The sequence below is a fragment of the Sander vitreus genome, chromosome 20, assembly GCF_031162955.1.
Source record: "Sander vitreus isolate 19-12246 chromosome 20, sanVit1, whole genome shotgun sequence".
Lineage (NCBI taxonomy): Eukaryota > Metazoa > Chordata > Actinopteri > Perciformes > Percidae > Sander > Sander vitreus.
This window is the reverse complement of record NC_135874.1, coordinates 5,969,048-5,988,161: the sequence shown is the minus strand read 5'-3', so window position 1 is coordinate 5,988,161 and position 19,114 is coordinate 5,969,048. Positions and strand designations below refer to the sequence as shown.

The 19,114-nt window shown below is 40.4% G+C and overlaps 2 protein-coding genes across 13 annotated transcripts in view; one reads left to right on the top strand and one right to left on the bottom strand.

Annotated features, from left to right (window-relative positions):
- The window catches only part of ccdc177 (coiled-coil domain containing 177), a 51,836-nt gene extending 43,577 nt beyond the window's left edge, over positions 1 to 8,259 (bottom strand). The window contains exon 1 of the transcript XR_013503627.1: positions 8,171 to 8,259. The gene's annotated coding sequence lies outside the window, so the exon portion shown is untranslated. The remainder of the gene's footprint in view (positions 1 to 8,170) is intronic.
- Positions 1 to 19,114, top strand: part of smoc1 (SPARC related modular calcium binding 1) — a 62,614-nt gene that overhangs the window by 18,169 nt on the left and 25,331 nt on the right. For 4 of the 12 annotated variants that reach the window (XM_078277060.1, XM_078277061.1, XM_078277063.1 and 1 more), the window contains exons 2-9: positions 945 to 1,110; positions 3,016 to 3,099; positions 6,937 to 7,049; positions 8,187 to 8,286; positions 10,662 to 10,712; positions 11,307 to 11,354; positions 16,384 to 16,473; positions 18,060 to 18,140. In XM_078277060.1, coding sequence (XP_078133186.1) covers positions 945 to 1,110; positions 3,016 to 3,099; positions 6,937 to 7,049; positions 8,187 to 8,286; positions 10,662 to 10,712; positions 11,307 to 11,354; positions 16,384 to 16,473; positions 18,060 to 18,140 — 733 coding nt within the window. The remainder of the gene's footprint in view (positions 1 to 944; positions 1,111 to 3,015; positions 3,100 to 6,936; positions 7,050 to 8,186; positions 8,287 to 10,661; positions 10,713 to 11,306; positions 11,355 to 16,383; positions 16,474 to 18,059; positions 18,141 to 19,114) is intronic. The other 8 variants (XM_078277062.1, XM_078277066.1, XM_078277068.1 and 5 more) reach the window with 3 other exon arrangements.

Below are 19,114 nucleotides of genomic sequence, written 5' to 3'. Positions count from 1 at the left end.
GATAGTGTTCACATTAAGCTCAACTCCTTCAGTTAAAAGCAGATTATGTGAGATTAGTGTGATGAGTGTCCATTGATCTATGGAAGTCAAATTGTCCAGGAAAAAAGTGTCGCTGGCGGTTACTTAAAATATGATTTTATTGGCAGTGGTAACGGGGCAGAATGGGTGGAGAAGCATGGCTGTGACGGTTTCTGGAGCGGTCTGACTTCTTTATAATAATATTAATATTAATAATAGGAAAGCAAAGGCTTAGATGACAGTGTTGCACTCTCAGAGGAAAAAACACTCTGCCATGCAGTTAATCTTTTTAGTAGATGTTAGACTCCTGGTGATTCATTTGTATATGAGATCCAGTTGTACATCAGCTCATTCATGACATCAGTGGTTTGGCTTTGTTACCATCTACACTTTGTTCAGGTCTGTCTGATTGCTCCTTATATGTTTGGAGAAAATGCTGTCTCCAAGCAACAATTGTGATGTTATTCAAAATACAGGGTTTTTGTTTTGAGTCAGGCATTGGGATAAGGAGGCAGAGGGAGAATAAAATTGTTCTTGTATACATGCATGCTTCGCACATGCATTTCTACTGCGGATCCTTTTGAAAAGATCATCTGATAGGAGTTGGCAAGTGAAGGATGGAAACTGTGTTTTTTTGGTTTCTGGCTGCGTTTCATTTTCCACCACCTTCTTCCCTCCATACCTGCCCTAAATGAGATCTTGTGTGTCGGATTCAGAGCTCCAACCAGCACTCTGGTAATTGCTTAAGAGACTTTGGGTGAAAAATGCATTTGAGAAAGGTTTTCACATGCAGTTTTCTACTTGAGAATAGCCTGATTTTATGAAACGGGTGTTTGAGCAGCCACAAAGTTTAAGTTTTTTTCTTAAAAAAAAAAAAAAAATGTTCAACAAGAGTTGGCTCAGGTATGCTGTTGTTTTGATTGCAGTGGCTGATCGGAGACAGAGACAGTCACTGTGGGGTCATCTGCCCGCGGACGCAGGGGAAGCCGGTGTGCGGCTCAGACGGGCGGAGCTATGAGACCGGCTGTGAACTGCAGAGGGCGCGCTGCAAAGATAAAACCCTGACACTGGCACACCGCGGCCGGTGTCGAGGTGAGAACTCAACTCTGGTTACAGTCTGTGTATGCTACGGAAATCTTCTTGAAGAGACTTGAAACCTTTTTTGCAATGAGTAATCTGTCATGGTGCATTCAAGGACACTCTTGTGAGTCTTCTGCCACTTTTTAACGCAAGAAACTAACATTTTCATGATGTGCATGTTTGCATATTGTCTTATTTCTAGAGCTGCAAAGATTAATCGATAAGCTGTAAACTATTAAATGAATCGTCAACTATTTTCATAATCAATTAATCGGTTTGAAAAAAAAAAATACAAATTCTCTGATTCCAGCTTCTTAAATGTGAATATTTTCTAGGTTCTTCACTCCTCTGTGACAGTAAACTGAATATCTTTGAGTTGTGAACAAAAGAAGACATTTGAGGACGTCTTCTTGGGTTTTGGGAAACACTGATCCACATTTCTTTTTACCATTTTCTGACATCTTATAGAGCAAACAACTAATCCATTAATTGAGAAAATAAGCGACAGATCGTTGGAAATAATCGTTAGAAGCTACTTATTCGTTCACAATTCTTGTCAGCAGCTGGAACTGGAAGTTATTGGAGTTTCCATGAATGCACCGACGAGGGTTTACTCAACAGTCTGTGCTTACAGCTGCAGTACTGCTCGACAGTAATAGAACTTTGAGAGATAAAATAGATAAATCTAGTCTTTACATTTCTACAACATACCGAGATGAATGAAAAAAAAATGCTCCCAAGTGGGGGGGAAACGATGGATAAAATACTCTACGCAATTTTACATTTTCTGGAGAAACAATTAATAAAAAAAAATAACCAGACAAGGAATGGGTGTTTTTGGCTAATCCATCATCACATTGATTAATGAATCATAAAAAACCCAATATTCCCATTAACGCAGTCCTGCACACTGATTTGCAACATTTTTCAACATGGTCTAATACATCCAGAGATATTAAAAGGGATAGCTACGTGGTATATATAAATATATTGCCATATTGCCCGCTCCTGCCTCCAGGGTGTCTGGGAAGGTTCTGCAGAAAATCGGCCTAAAAACATATAACATATACGATATTATTGCTAGTTTACATGCTGGAGACATCCAAAACATCTGTTCATGAATAAAACAACTTCCAATGAAGTGCTGTCCTACTCCTGATTTTTTATATTTGATACAACAAAAGCATCAACAGTACTGTTAAGTATAAAAACAACATGGAGTTAATGGGCTAAAGTATTTATCTTTAGTATGCTCTAAAGGAACACGCCGACTTATTGGGACTTCAGCTTATTCACCGTATCCCCCAGAGTTAGATAAGTCCATACATACCCTTCTCATCTCCGTGCGTGTCGTAACTGTCTGACGCCCCCACCGCTAGCCTAGCTTAGCCCGGATCCTATTCTCAGAAGGCGAAGCACTGCTACTTGGGCGGAGTGATTAGCGCAACACCCGAAAAGCACCGTTGTAACTCTCTGCTCCTCACCACGGGGCTTCTCAGGTGCTGCGAGCAAATCACTCCACCCAAGTGGCAGAAGTAGCAGTTCTTCGCCTTCTGAGAATATAGTTCCCAGTATGTATACGGTTAGAAGACGGCTGTGTCTCTTGTGACCTTGTTATTTGTACAAGCTGTAACTATACAAATCACAACATGTAAATAAGAAAATGTTGGCTTTATTTTGTCACTTATTGGGAGGAGTAGGCTAGATGGAGCCGATTACCTCCAGGATCCGTGCTAAGCTAGGCTAGCGGTGGGGGCGTCAGACAGAGTTACGACACGCACGGAGATGAGAAGGGTATGTATGGACTTGTCTAACTCTGGGGGATATGGTGAATAAGCTAAAGTCCCAATAAGTCGGCGTGTTCCTTTAACCATGACGTGACTCCACAGAGCTTTGCGTGACGTATTTGTGTTTCAGGTAAAAACTGGGTGAAAATCGATCAGTTGCCGGTGGCTCCAGCACCAACATCCACATCTGAGGCGAGAGACCTGGAGCTCAAAGGTAAGGACACTAAACACATCTGAATTTCACCAACAGCACTACAAACAGGGAGGGGTTATGAGGAGGTAGCAGATTGTTCTGTTTTGCCAAGAACAGACGCCAAAAATGCTGAAATAATTCCGTACCTAATATAACCTAATCATCATTCTAAGAGTATATTGTAAACCTAGAAAGCTGAAGAATACCATTGATTTCCTTGGGATTCAGAGAGCATGTTCAAGATGTTGAGTACACCAGACAGTTTGGGAAAAAAAGTGGAACTGAACAGAAGATGTCTTTCATTTTCCGCCTCTCTGTAAGCGTGTAAGTTTTTACAGACCGGAATCACACAGTTCCTCAGTGTCTGTCTGCCAGCCACTCAACAACAGCAGAGATTGATAGGTCTAGAGTCAAGGTTGGACACCCCCCTCCCCCCTTTTTTTTTCTATTAGGAAAACAGCCTTCCCAACCAAATCCATTTTTGGAGTGAATTTTGTTCCCTCTATATGGTAATACGGTTTTGTTCCATAATACCAGCTGTGTGCCAAGGAAAGGAGTGCTGGGCAAAGCTCACACAGTGTGTGTATATGTGGCAGGCCTGTATTGTTGTAATGTAACTGCTGCTTTATTGAGGCAGGCAGATCATGAGCCAATCCTTGTTCACAATGGCAAAGACTGGCCAAGGCTTAGTGAGGTGTGCGTGAGATTCAAAATAAACACAACAGATACATTTGACTACAAGAGATGTTATTTGCAGGTACAACAAACAAACACGAACAAGTAAAAGTCCTGCATTGAAAATGTTCCTTTAGTAAAAGTATGTAAGTATCATCAGGAAAATGTACCTAAAGTATCAAAAGTAAAAGTACTCAATGCAGTAAATTCTCACATTTTAGAAACTGGAAACGATCCAAACAGTTCTGTCAATCAACTAAGTGTTTAATCGGCTGATCATTTCAGCTGGACTTGTAGGCCGTCATATTGTTGGGTTAGTTTTAGTTTACAATAAACCATCGTATTTTATCAACTACATGTGTTTTGTGTAGGGTTGGGCATCGTTTGGATTTTCACAATTCTGATTCCAATTCCGATTCTTCCTTTTGATTCCGGTTCTTATCGATTCTCGATCAGGGGTGGAGTTGAAACGGGTCACATGCCTATTTTCACAAATAAGTGGAAAGTTTTATTTTTGATTCAATGGTGGGTTGCAGTTTTACAGCTTTTTCAATGTCAAATAAAGCCACACTAGAGCGCTGCTTACTGAGCTCCATGGCTGCAACACAACAAGCGCCTGGCCGCTACGGAAACCAAAACTTGCTCATATTAAATTGGGAAGTGATGATCGGATTTGAAACCAAATCCTCTAAACGATTCCAAGTGATTCCAATAAAGAAACGATTCTACTGGAATCGTAATTTTTTAAACGATTCCAAGTAGGAATCTGTTCTCGACGCCCAGTCCTAGTTTTGCGTGCAAAAACCCTAATTTGTAAAGTACCTAAAGCTGTCAGATGAATGTAGTGCAGTAAAAAAAGTACAATATTTCTCTCTGAACTGTAGCAGAGTAGAAGTAGTGAGTGGCATGAAAAGAAAGGACTCAAGTAAAGTACAAGTACCTCAAATTTGTACTTAAGTACAGTACTTGAGTAAATGTACTTAGTTACATTCCACCACTGCAACAGGCAGGCCTGTGTATTTATTATTTAGCTGTGAATAAACAACCTGGGTAGAATCAACACATCGAGAACCAGCTCATTATTCAAAATATCTAACATGACGATGAGAAAGTACTGTTTGTTTCAGTCAGGATATGTATTTTAGTGTTTTGCAGTCAATCAAATATAGCCTTGCGACATAAACACAACAAAGAAACAAACCTTTGGATGTGCACACTTTGCTGCCCTGTCACAGCTAACAAGCACAGACAAGCTTGACGAAATACAAGAGCAACAAACCGCTAACATTTCCATAAATCAGACTTATTCAAATGATTTGTTGGGGTCTTCAGTGGGACATTGAACTGTTTTTCGCTTGTCCAATGTCTAATGAGACTGGTTTCTAACGTAAAATATACTCTCAGTCAAAGTCCACGTTTATAAATTCATGTAACCGTGTCTGTCCTTCTCGGTGACTTCATCACCCAGTTCTGGCTCTGTCGGTCTTTGACTCTGGAGGAGACAAGATGTCTGTCTCCTTTCAGGTTCCAGAGACAACTTTTATTAAACTTTTATTTCTCCAGTGGAGAACGTTTGCCAAAAGTGGAGGACTGCGGTCGCACTGGTCAGCTCCCCGGTGCGAATGTGTACACACAAACAGTTGAACATGGAGCTAGACTCTGCAGGAGCCGCGAGTGCAATAAAAACAGTAGGTGCTGACGGGATTTTTTGAACCAGTGACCAGCTGTTGTGGAGCCCACTTCAGTGTCTGACCTTTTAGCTACTTCCATCTGTGTCCTCTGAGAGCAAGGTCTGGCTCATCAGAGCTGCAGGAACACAGGCTCAGTTTCCACTGACATTTCAAAATATCACTCCTCAGCGCTAACAATGTGGCGCTCACAGCCTGCCTCTGGCACTGGTAGTGGTCAGTGTCGAGAAATGTGTTGTTTTAGCATCCTTCGAACAGTGTAATAAAAAGGTCTTGTGACTCGACTGGGCTTAATGCATCTGCAGTGAAAAATGTTTGTAAGAATCAGTTTTAGCTTGCCCTGTGCTAAAAACTCGTTACAACTGCTCGTCATCAGGAAAGAAAAATAGCCTTAAGGTTGGAAATAAAACTCATAACTTAAAGGGTAACTCAACAGTTTTTTGAACCATCTTTGAAATTGGTCCAGCATTAAGCAAGAGCGCTACAGTCGGCAGCCGTGAAACAAGCTACAATGTAAATTATAGGGCAAATGTGTACCTTCAATTTACGTCCACAAAAGTGCTTGTGTTTGACTTGCTCAGATTATTGTTTCAAGTGTCTGATTCCTACAGAGATAGACTTTCTGTTAAAGAGTAAGTTCCCTTTTTTTTTTTTTTTGCATAAAAACATTGCTATCGCCAAACCCAACAGACTCCATGTAAATAAACAGTAATTTTATCATCGTAAAATACACTTCGTTCAAAGTCGACAGACACAAAATAAAACTATGAGAAACCCATTTTGGTTTGTCTTTCCAACCATCACAACTCTAGTTTTGGTTGAAACAAACACATAGTTTTCCGATTTACATGTGAAAATATGTTGGCTTTATACACGCTAAAAGTATTGTTTATTTAAATTGAGTCTGGTGGGTTTAGCGAAAAACAAAGATGATTTTACTCTTAAAAAAAGGTCTCTCTCTGTAGGGATCCTTTCCCTAGAATAACAATATGAGCCTGTCAGTGGCAGAAACATCACTTTTAGTGGATGAAGTTGAAAATGCTAGTTTGCATTACATTGCAGCCCAGTTAGCGGCTGCTGGTCACCGCGTTCTACCTTAATACTGGACCAATGCCAAAGATTCTTGTTCCAAACAGTCACTTACACACAAAAACCGGTTGAAAAGACCCGAAGTTACCCTTTAAAGTTGGAAATACATCTCATAAGTGACTGGAAAAAAAACTTTTCTGACGGAACAAAAACAATAAATAATGCTCATCTTACTGTACATCTATTTAAAAAAGGTATCCTAAAGCAATGCACTGAAATGTCAGACGGCGCTTTGTGGCCAACAGTAGTAGACTGTGGTTGTACTGTTCAGCTCCCAGGTGTGAACAGAGTGTTGAGGACAAAGAACACATGTCGTCAGTAAAAAAAAACAAAAAAAACAACAGCACCAGTGCTGGAGGTTTGTACACAGTGTATGAGAGCAGGCTGTCCTGTCAATCTGTTACAGATGCAGGTCAGTCCAAGTGTCGCGTTGAGAGGAACCAGGCTCTGGAGCAAGGCAGGAGACCTCAGAACACCATGTTTATCCCAGAATGCAACGAGGATGGAACATTTGCGCAGGTCTGTCTCGCTTCCTCCACATATGTTTCCCCTTCATGTTTTTCACTCTGCTCTTACTTTCACTTTCTCTCAAGTTCTTGTGAACCATCTCCTTGACATCTAGGGCTGGGTACTGAAATAGATACTTTTTAGGCACCGACTGAATTGCCTCCTTAGTATTGAGTATTGACAAATGCCTCGTCATTCAGTACCAAATGTCAATACCCAAGGAGTAAATCTCTTCAGCGTCAGTGAGCCAATAAGCATGCAGCATGCTTCTACCAAGATCTAACAATGCTGTGGTTGGCTGTATAACAGTAGCCTGGTCCTACCAGACTCTGGTACATTTCATTTGTACAGAGAGTCTGGCCACTCTCCATTGACAAGTGTTAACTTCCTTGAAGGCGGGTACTCTGTTGAAGTTTAAAACTATTGGATCTGCCCAGAGCCACTCTGGACCTGCCATAACCAATCGCTAATGTTCGCCTTAGCCAACTCCTTCACCATTAAAGGAGCGAGCTGGAAAATCTAACTTTTCCCGAACCCCGTGGGGAGGAGGGCCACAACATCATGGCCACCAACACAACTCAGCAAAGATTGTTCTTGCTCGGGCTTTAACTTCTGGATATTCGGCAACGTTGCCACAACGGACCGAATGGCTTCGCTCGCATCTTTCTCCGCCGCCATTACGGAACTACAACTCAAACTACCGCACGACCTCAACGTCATCGTTCTCAGCCACTCCCTCTGTTCGCTGATTGGACCGGTAAAGATTTGACCGGAGAAAACCCAAGAATATACCGCAAACCCAGACGGAGTACTGAAGGAAAATGAAAATTGAGCAGGAGGGCATAGGAGGGCGGAGCCAGGCTAGTCTAACAGTACACGTCGAAAAGAATCGCAGGAAAAAAACTCTACGTTACACAGAGGCTCACCTAGTTGGAGCTGGAACCGGTATCAAAATCCCGCTATTAGTATCGGTACAGGTGTCGAAAACTTTTGAACAATACCCAGCCCTATTCACATCATCCAAGAGATCAGCTGCACGTTGCTGACAGAAACATTTGATTGTACTCTTCAGCTTTTGCTGTATTTACCCTAACAACAATCATGTACATTACAAAGCTATTGGTGTGGTTTACCTTTTTGCCTCTGCAGGTCCAGTGCCATACTTTGACAGGTTACTGCTGGTGTGTCACCAGTGACGGCAAGCCAGTGAGTGGCTCCTCTGTGCACAACAGGACCCCGGTGTGTTCAGGTACTGGGGGCGGGGGGGGAACCAGCCTGGCAACCTGTGGATGAAACGCCCAGAGCTTTTCAAAAGAATCCTAAAACGTTTGCAACACAGCTTGCATCTGTCCTGCTTTTAGTTCTGTGCACATTAGTGATGAGAGTCTTAGTTATTTGTGCAACCACGGCAACTCAACTTCAGAGTAATGGTCGTATGACTAAAGCTCCAGTAGATGGGTTGGATGTTTCCTGACAATTGTTTATTAGGGTGGAGAAGGAGCATAACAAGCATTTTAAGGTTTTTTCAACGGTGGCTGCATTTGTAGGATCTTGGAGCCAAGAGTGCTTGGAAGCCTCTGGGGACCGAGCCAAATAACTTTGGGTAACTTCTGGTGACTTTGTCATTCATAGGCTTCAGTTTCTTATCCAAGAGAAGACTGAGAAGAAAATATATAGTACATTCAAGGTAGAACTTAAATTGAGTAAATTATCAGTGAACTGACCCTACATCTGAAATAAATGACTTTGCTGAGGAAGGATAATGAGTGAACACAGCCTTTGGGTTACAGTTAAAGAGACTCTGTCTTGCCATACTTTGGGCACATGTGTATTACATGTCACGAGGCGTATAGCAGGTGCAAGGTCAACGAGAAGGCTAATGGCCATACATCCAGGGGACTCCCAGCCCTCCCTCCCCCTCAACTAACTGCTCTCAGGAGGTCGGAGGAGAGAGAGAGAGCGGGAGCGCGGCTCTGCACACTCATCTTGGATGGGAACACTTTATGATAATCACCATCATTTTCCCTCAGAAGATAATACACAGGGGTCTTTGCCAGAATTGGATTGCACAGCCACTAGAGCATATGGTGCAAATTGTGTGTGGAGAGTGTGGTGAGAGCGGTCGCATGCCCCTCTGAAGCTGCTCAACATACGGCAAGAGGCTTCCCGCTCTCTCTCGGTCTTTTCCTCTCTCAATTTCCTTATCGTACTCTCTCTGCCTTCTCGTTTCTCTGTATTTCCCACTTTTGCCACTAATCACCTGTATGGTTCCCCTTGGCACCTGCTGAGTTTCATTCCTTTGGCTAGAATCAGTAAATTTCACAAATGGATAATGGTTACGTATCCATATTAAAACAAGAAAACTACACTGCTTTTCCCATTTATAAATGCATACTGTCCTAAGGCATAGTAGAAGTTCAGAGTCAGGTTATTCTTTTTACAAATGTTTGTTTGTTTTTGCAGATAAAGCTTTTTTTTGGACAAAACAATTCATTGTATCTAGAGAATGACTCTTCTGTGCACAACAGGACCCCGCTGTGTTCAGGTATTTGGGGAAAACAGCCAGGCAGCTCGTTCATGACTTGCTCAGGGATTTTCAAAATCTGTCAAATGTACTGTCCACACCAGAAAGTGGCACAGCAAATAATGTTGTGTGTCCACTCGAAAAAGATGGCGCTGGAGGCTTCATGGCAGAGAAACTACTTGCAGTCTCTGTCGCTAACTGGACAGCAAGTTAACACAGTTCATTGTACCATCTAGTCCTGTCTTATGACTGAAGCATAAGACTATCAATCCACTGATGGCGGCGATATTTTGCTCATCAAGAGCCCATTAAGACACTGGCTGCCAATACACTGATCTATTAGTCGATGGAAAGAACTTAACTGGCAACTATTTTGATTATTGATAAATTGTTTCAGTCATTTTTCAAGTAAAAACGCAAAAACGCCTTCTGGATCAAACTTCTTAAATTTGAGGATACGCTACATTTTTTGTTTCATATACGTACGACAGTAAATGAAAATATCTTTGGGTTTTTGGACCATTGCGCAAAAAGATAAATTAACCACTCTGAAGACATCATTTTGAGCTCTGTGAAGTTGTGATGGCTGTATTTCATTACTTTTGATATAGACTATCTAGCAGAAAATCAGCAGATTAACCAATAAAAAAAAAAGAAATCATAAATCAGCACCACTCCAAGGGGAATCTTACATGTATCTCATGCAGAAATTAAGAATAACCGAGATTTGGTGTGCTGTGAGATCTGAACTTCTACAACTGTAAAATTTCCAGCACTCAACGGAAGAAATTATTTCAGATGCACAGGTTTAAATAAACTCTAAATGAAAAGCTGAAATGTAGCTTATGGCACAACACAATCTCTACCTGCCTCCTTTCTGTCCTGCATACGATCCAATATCTTCTTTGTTTCTTGCAAAGGTATGTATGCACACTGGGACCAGAATCTGGGCACAATAAAACTGAAACTGTATACAGCTGCTACAGTTGAACATGCCCAACTCTCCTTCCCTCTCACATGACAACAAATAACCTTCACTGACATGCTCAGACGCCCATGTACACTACGACCCAAATCAATCATCTCACATACATTTGCAGGAAACTTCCGTGAATTTATGGAAACTCATGCTGGGACAAGTGGATTGTCAGGTAGTAAATTTCCTTCCAGTTGCTTTCACTTTCAAATTTCTCACCTTTGCCTTGTTATCGTAATCGATTGTCTAATTTTGCTCTTCTCCTCCGTGCATCCATGCATGAAACCGACTACCTGCATGAACCAAACAAGAATGATATCTGGAAACGTACAACTTTTTACAATTATTTCACAGATGGTGCAGATCACTCAGGTTTGCATCGGTCGGAATTAAGATAAAAAGACAAAAAGACCTAATGTTTTAATGTCTGCCTGCTATCAGTACTAACAGAATGTTACTCATCAAACTTTGATAAACGTCCGCGTGCGTCTAACGCCAAGTCAAGACGTCTGGGGGTTGGGCAATATGTGGGAGTGGTGTTTTTCTGTTGGCCTGTGTTAGGTTGGAACAATCATGTTGAATCCCAAATCATAAGATAGCTATTAAGTGACTCAAGCTCTTGCAAAATAATTTATTTGCATTAAGGTGGATATTCTACGTTTCTAGGATGGATGAACAGCATTTTGGAATCAAATTCTCTAAATGTCCCCCAGGAGTTGTTGCTGCTGTCTAGTCTTTGTAAATGTCATGTGTTTTCTTTTCTCTACAGGGTCAGTAACTGATAGACCACCCGGGCCACCGAACTCTGGTAGAAAAGGTGAGTTGAGATCTGCTGTAAGTTTGTGTGTGCATGCGTGTGAGAGTTTGTATTTGTATGAAAGAGGCAGAAAGAGAGCAAAATGTCTTTTGACCTGATTTTGTTCCATCTAATCTGTGCAAAGTCCGTATTTGTGCAGGGCACAAAAGGTACACGGCTGATGTTTCACAATTGTAAGGGGATTTGAATTAAAATGGTCTTCATACTTAAAGAATAAATAGAGTATATATGACGCCTTAGACACAGATACTACAGCCTAACTAATCCTCAGGGATTCCTTCAGTAAATGCATCAGTGACACTACTGTACGCTACAAAAACATCACTGGTTTTGCTCCAGTTATGTCTTTGTAAATATTGCATCTGCTGAAACTGTAAAATATGCCAAAATGTTAACAAATGACTAGTAGTTCTACAGTTTTCCTCTAGTTTCATCAAAGTTATTAAAGTATTTAAGTAAAACCAGTGATGGAAAGTAACTAAGTACATTACTGAAGTACTGAACTTAAGTACAATTTTGAGGTACTTCACTTGAGTATTTCCATTCAATGCTACTTTATATTTATACTCCGCTACATTTATTTAACACCCTTAGTTACTACAGTAGTTACTTTGCAGATTCAGATCCCTAGTACAAAATATAATCAGCAAATTAATTTAAGCTATATTATTATAGATTCAGATAAAAACTATACACAATAAAGTGATGAACACATTCATGCATCAATAACTATAATCCAATAATATAATATGCATTATTCTGACCCATTCTGATTAATAAGTACTTTCACTTTCGGTACTTTAAAAGAGGCTGTACTCGATATTCAGTAAATATTGCTTTGCGGCCCTGTCTGATTCCGACGCATAATGCAAAGATTTGCATGCTTGCATCATAGACAAACAGCTACTCTGCTTCAGAAAGCTCACTACAAATAAAAAATGTTATACTTTTTTTTTTTAAACTGAGGAAACATAGGCCGTCTCTCAGGGTGTCTCCATTATAAAGCACTTGTGAATACACCCATGCTAAAGTTGACTAAAAAGAGGAATAAAAAAAATCATCTTTTGGAAATTGATCTTAATGCCTTAATTCAAAAAATGAGAAAATTCCAACCTTTAAGGACATCAATTTTCTTTGTGAATAAATAATTTGTGTGTATATATATATACACAGAACTGCCTCAAACTCTCTCCTTAAAAAACTGGATGTTATCTACCACAGTGCCTTACATTTGTGACCAGAGCCCCTTATAACACCTTTGTTGTCACACAATTTTGCAATAACTAAATATATAGACTATATTGACTCTTTACTACATTTCAGCATTCGTACAGTCTATCTATTCTTGTATACTGTGTTATTACTGATCTTCATAACTACCTAGACCACCATTTGCACTAACTGTATATTGTCTCTTCTCTACATCCAGCATTTATATAGACTGATTACTGTGTTATTACTGATCTACATCACTTAATAGACCACAACGTGCACTAACTGTATATTGACTCTTCACTACACCTCAGCATTTATCTAGACTGTCTATTCATATACATTGTGTTATAACTGATCTACCTCACTAACTATACCACTATCTTTTTTGACTCTTTACACCATCTCAGCAGTGATATAGACTCTCTGTTCATGTATATTGCATATCCATTGACTTACTTACACCTCACTACGTGCTGGCATTTTTAACTGCCCACTTATTCTGCACTTTATGTAGCATATTGTATTCTGTGTTCTTGTACTGTATTGAATGTGAAACTATTTGTTTTCTTGCACGCCAACGCTTTTCTTGGCCAGGTCGCCGTTGCAAATGAGAACCTGTTCTCAACCTGGTTAAATAAAGGTTAAATTAAAAAATTTAAAAAAAAGTATCATAAATAAATAAATGTTCTTCCTTAAAATACAGGGGGCATACGTCAGTACACCCCTATGTTAAATTTTAAAATTTATTTTTTAAAGGCCAGTTATTTCATGGATCCAGGATACTATGCATCCTGATAAAGTTCCCTTGGAATTACAATAGCCCCACATCAGGACATACCCTTCACCATACCTAGAGAATGGCATGGTTTTATTTCAGTTAGCCTAATAGCTGGTTTGATTTGCATTGAGAGATGATCTTATGGAAAGTACCCCATGCCAATCTCTAGGTATGGTGAAGGGGATGTGATGATGTGGGGCTATTTTAATTCCAAGGGAACTTTATCAGGATCATAGTATCCTGGATCCATGAAATAACTGGTCTTTAAAAATAAACATCTGCCTGCCTCTATGGGAATTTAACATAGTGGTGTAATTACTTATGCCCCCTGTATTTTAAGGAAGAACATTTAATTATTTACGATACATTATTCATTCACAAAGATAACTGGTGTCCCTAAAGGTTGGCTTTTTGGCATTTTTTAAATTAAGGCATTAAGATCAATTTCCAAAAGATGATTTTTTTGATTCCTCTTTTTAGTCAACTTTAGCATGGGTGTATTCACTTATGCTTAGCACTGTAAGTTGTTTCAAAGCCCCGAGGGTGTGATACACAGTAGAGAGCTGTTGTGGAGGTGATAGTCGAGGTAAGGGTTTGCTGTCGATGCTTCCATTCATTGTTTTTTCCCCTCTCAGTTTGTAGCTCACAGTCCAGACCTGGATCAAACAGTAACTGACAAATACTGTAAGTTACAGAATTTGTTTTACCATGCTCAGTATCATCAGTGCGTTTACATTTGGAAAGTTCAGAAAGTGTAAAAAAAAGAAAATGAAATCAAAGAAATGCTGGTGCATCTTTCTGACTAGTGTTTGACCCAGGTTTGCACTTGTTTGAGACCAAAGTAGTAACTGTTGTATTTTATTCACAGTTTGACCAGATCAGGTCAGGTTGACCTCGAGTCTTTCGGTTTGCTGTCAAGCCGTCTGATTAAAGGATTTACTTTAGTGTTTGTAGAATGACTCCAGTTCTCTGTGGTTTGCTTTTGATCAAATTATTTCCTAAGGAATGTTCCAGAAGCTACAAAACTGCACATGGGTGAGTATTCTAGGGAGCTGAATTCACAGCTTTCTATACAGTAAGAGCCATTACAACTTATCACTCTCTTAAACAGGTCAGAATATTTTATTTAGACTGCACTAGGAAAAAAAGATAGTAACTCAAAAATGTAGGGTACAAAGGAATGTATTTGTAAATTCTGCTTTTATATAGGTATTTTCTTTATCAAACAGTATTATAACTGTGAAATATGTTAGGACAGTGAGATTATGCTGTTCAGTATGGTTTGTAACCACCTCATTTTTATCAATATGAGATTCCAGTGATACATATTTTAAGGAAAAAGATTAAGAGCACCACATATCACTTCATAATAACTTGTAAAACAGTTTTGGTTGCCAAAAGGAGAACATGTATGAAGAGTACTCTATAGTTTGAAAATTCTAAATAAATACTTATCAAATAATGATGTTTTTTCCCCTAAAGGCATCCAGCGTTTAAAATAACTGACGATAAAAGAAAGAGTCTGACAGTTTATTCAGCCCGAGAGCAAAGAAACATCTATGAATCTATGATGTATCTATGATTATACAGTAATCTTTAATAATGCTAGTGGCTATACACTATGTGGTTATTAAGTTATATGGTTCGCATGTGGCCAAATCCAACTGAGAAACACTATATTACTGTTAGAACGCTTGTTGGTGCTTTTTTTAAGAGTCAATATTGAGCTAATGCTGCATGTGCGAGGAACAAATCTGGAAGGTTACCTGATATACTACTTAGTATTTAGTATGCCAGAGAAAGATGGATGATGTCCCCATACAGAGTATGTCAAATGCAGTATGCCAAAAATACCAGGATGTCCTACTGCATCTGGTCAAATTTTGCGTATGCAAGTCAGCAAGCTTTTCTGGCTATTCAGACCCACAATCCTTTGCGCAGCATATATGAGCAAGAGGGTCAAAGTTGTATCCATACTGCATGCAACAGTACATACTTTGTAAGGGCAGCTGAAAAAAGCTTGGAAAGCTCCTTTGCATGGAAAGGAGCCAGCTCAGGTGGTTTGGGCATCTGGTAAGGATGCCCCCTGGGCGCCTCCCTAGGGAGGTGATCCAAAGATTCAGCTGGGAGGAGGCCTCGTGGAAGACCCTACTAGGTGGAGAGATTATATCTCCAACCTGGCCTGGGAACGCCTCGGGATCCCCCAGTCGGAGCTGGTTAATGTGGCTCGGGAAAGGGAAGTTTGGGGTCCCCTGCTGGAGCTGCTGCCCCCGCCACCCGACCCCGGATAAGCGGATAAAGATGGAAGGATGAAGCCTAAACAATTTTATATTTCTACTGTACAAATGGAGCCATGACCTACAAATAGTTGACTGTGGCAATAGAGGAATGGGGGACAAACATGGACCAATGTGACGATGGAGCCAGAATAATGATCAGACCATCACCACAGTCCTCAGGAGACCATCAGTATCACTGCCAAATGTCAGCGCAGTCTGGCTGCTTTTTGAGATTAGCGAACCAGCGTGTCGGGTGGACCAACCAATCGAACGACGGACCGAACATTATTTTGACAATCAAGAATAAGGAAGTTCACACTCCTTCAATTGTTCAGAGGTCCGTTCACCTCTGTGCTTGGATTAGTTGCTACACCTGCACTGCACTCATGCAATGACTGGGGAGGGTCTCCTCATGTGAGCGTATGTGTGCGTGTGTGTGTGTGTGTGTGTGTGTGTGTGTGTGTGTGTGTGCGTGCGTGCGTGCGTGTTTATGTGTGTATGCGAATGTGTATGTGGTTTACAGTACGATGGTGAGGGAGTGTGCTAAATGTGCAGCTTGATCATGTTAAGAGTGTCAGTGTGAGGAGTTGATTCGTTGACGTGTGAGAGAGATGTAAAGCCACATGTGGGTGGCTGTTCTATCATTCAATCTGTCTCTTCTCTGTCTGTTTTTCTATCTGTCTTGGCCGGGCCATGTGCAAATCCCAACCATTCAACAGTTCTGGAGAGTAGATTGTATTAACCTCAATAATGGTAGTCTCTTTCCGTTTCTTTCTCACCCTCAACCCAGACGATGGCTCCAAGCCCACACCCACCATGGAGACTCACGTCCCCTCTGAGGGTGATGGTAAGTCTCCTCTAACTACTCCTCAACCTGTAACACGGTGCTAAGAACATCACTTAGTTAGCTAAGGTGCATAGAATGTGTTCATACCGATGCAGCTCACAAGATTTCTTTTTTTTTGTACTTTTAAGCCGTTGATCCTCAGTGTGTCAAGAATTTTATTGTTGTTTTTATTAGTTATAGTTTTATTTAAAGTCAAGGTGCTATTTCTTAAGAATCCACCATTATATTACATGTGATTCTGCACATTTTTGGCTTTTCCGCCTTTAAATTTTGACAGGACAGCTAGGTGAGAAAGGGGAGAGAGGGGGGGGAAGACATTCAGGAAATTGTCACAGGTCGGATTCGAACCCTGGACCTCTGCGTCGAGGCATAACCCTCTGAGTATATGTGCGCCTGCTCTACCAACTGAGCCAACCCGGCCACGTAATGCTGCAAAGATTAATCAAATAATCAATTATTTGTCAACTATTAAATGAAATATAATGCTTTAAGGTATTTTAACCTGTCCCCATATCTTTTTAATGTTTAAATGTTTAAAATTTTCACAAACTATTGATTGGTGAGTGTTCGTTGGAACTGACTGTATGGACTGGGAAGCTGCAAATGAATTGCCCATTGGGATTAATAGTGTCTGAACTGAACTGAATCGCCAACTATTTTGATAATCGATTAATTGGTTTGACTTATTCTTTTGAGAAAAAAGAAAACAATCCTTCTGATTCAAGCTTCTAAAATGTGGACATGTTCTAGTTTCTTCTCTCCTCTGTGACAGTAAACTGAATATCTTCGAGTTGTGGACAAAACAAGACATTTCAGGACGTCATGTTGGGCTTTGGGAAACCCTGATCCACATTTTTCACCATTTCCTGACATTTTATAGACCAAACAACTAATCAATTAATCGAGAACATAATTGACACATTAATCGACAATGAAAATAATCGTTAGTTGCAGCCTTATAAATGGAAAACTCCAGCTGTCAAAAATACCAGATGACATTTGATATTTTTGTAAAAATACTGGGATCTCGGCTGCAATTTTAATTTTGGTTTTGTGGGGAAACAGACTGATCTCATTAAGTGGCGTATGTATGACATGCCAATTCGTATGCCATTATTGGCGCGTTATCAACACCGTTTGGCCTCCATTGACTTACATTACCTTGCGATTGCGTGTCAATTTACACCGTAGCGAGTGGTACGAAAGGGCGAAAATCAGCATAGGGAGGTTGGTTGGGGTGGTGGTGGATGGGTCAAACACAGGACTTTCACCCAGGAGACCGGGGATCGTGTCGCACGTGTGGCGTTTCCTTCGTGTCCCGCGTGTCACGTTTCCTAAACTCAACCGTCGCTTTGTTCTTTTACTAAACCCAACCCCGTTTTTCTTTTCCTAAACCCAACCCGCGTGTCACGTTTCATAAACCCAACCGTAGCTTTCTTCTTTTCCTAAACCCAACCCGTCGGCTGTATACAACGCTCAAAATGTGTACAGATAACACGCCAAGTGGCGTGTATGTTTACGCAAAGTCATGATATCACAAAAGTATGGAAGTTATTGATCTGTACTTTGTCTTCCTGTCATTGTAGAGATAACTGCTCCAACACTGTGGATTAAACAGCTGGTTTATAAGGAGAATAAGCAGAATAGCTCCGTTTCCAGGAAGCAAGGTGAGACAAAGAAACTCCTCCTTATTCTCAGAACCTTACGCATATTTTCTTCCTTAATATGCATCATAAAATAACACTTAAAATGTTTAGAATAAAAGGCAAAAGTTCCTAATTAGTATGATAAAGTACTAGGGCTGCACGATATGAGGAAAATATGCGATATGTGTTAAATTGTTAAATATCGTGATGACATTACTTGGGATGAACAGATATTAAAGTGTACTCTGCTCTGCTGCTGTCAGTATTCTGCTAAAATACAACAAATTGCTTGTTGAATTCATTGAATGGAATATAAAAAGGCACCACTAAAAAAGAATGACAGAAACATTATAAAGTGTAGTTTTCTACTGATATTTTACTTTAACTAACACAAAAAAAATCGCAGTGTCTTTCGCAATGTGTCGCAGCCTTTTGCGATGCGTTTATTGCGCTAGTTGATATTGTGATGACGATAAAAAAAAACGATGTATTGTGCAGCAGTATAAAGTACGCAATCAACACAGTACCCATAGGTTGCCAACACAGAGCCGTATCAAACACAAGTGGCAGTTGTTGTGCGTGGGAAGCCAGCGAGGGATCACATCCTTGATCATATCACTGATAAACCCACCTCTCCTCCCTGTGCAACCACCTACTCAAATATCACCCACGCACTGTTTCCAGGATACAACTATTAGCCACATATTGATCTTAAGATGAAAAGAGAAGTAGCTCAAACCCTAAATAAAGTGAACACTCCGAAAGTATCAACTGGTCTCCGGTGTAACTGGTTTCAAAGCCACTGGTTTCAGATGAAATGTAAAACATTTCCAGTTTGAAGACAGCCCTGCGACGCTGGGATTATGTTTTTTTTTTGGTTTCTTTCCTTTGGTGTAATTTGTTTAGCTTTCTCTGTCTCCTTTTCAATTATGCCTCGACATGTTCACTACCCTCTGGGCATCTGGATGCCTTTCACGCTCCTGTAGCAATGCAAT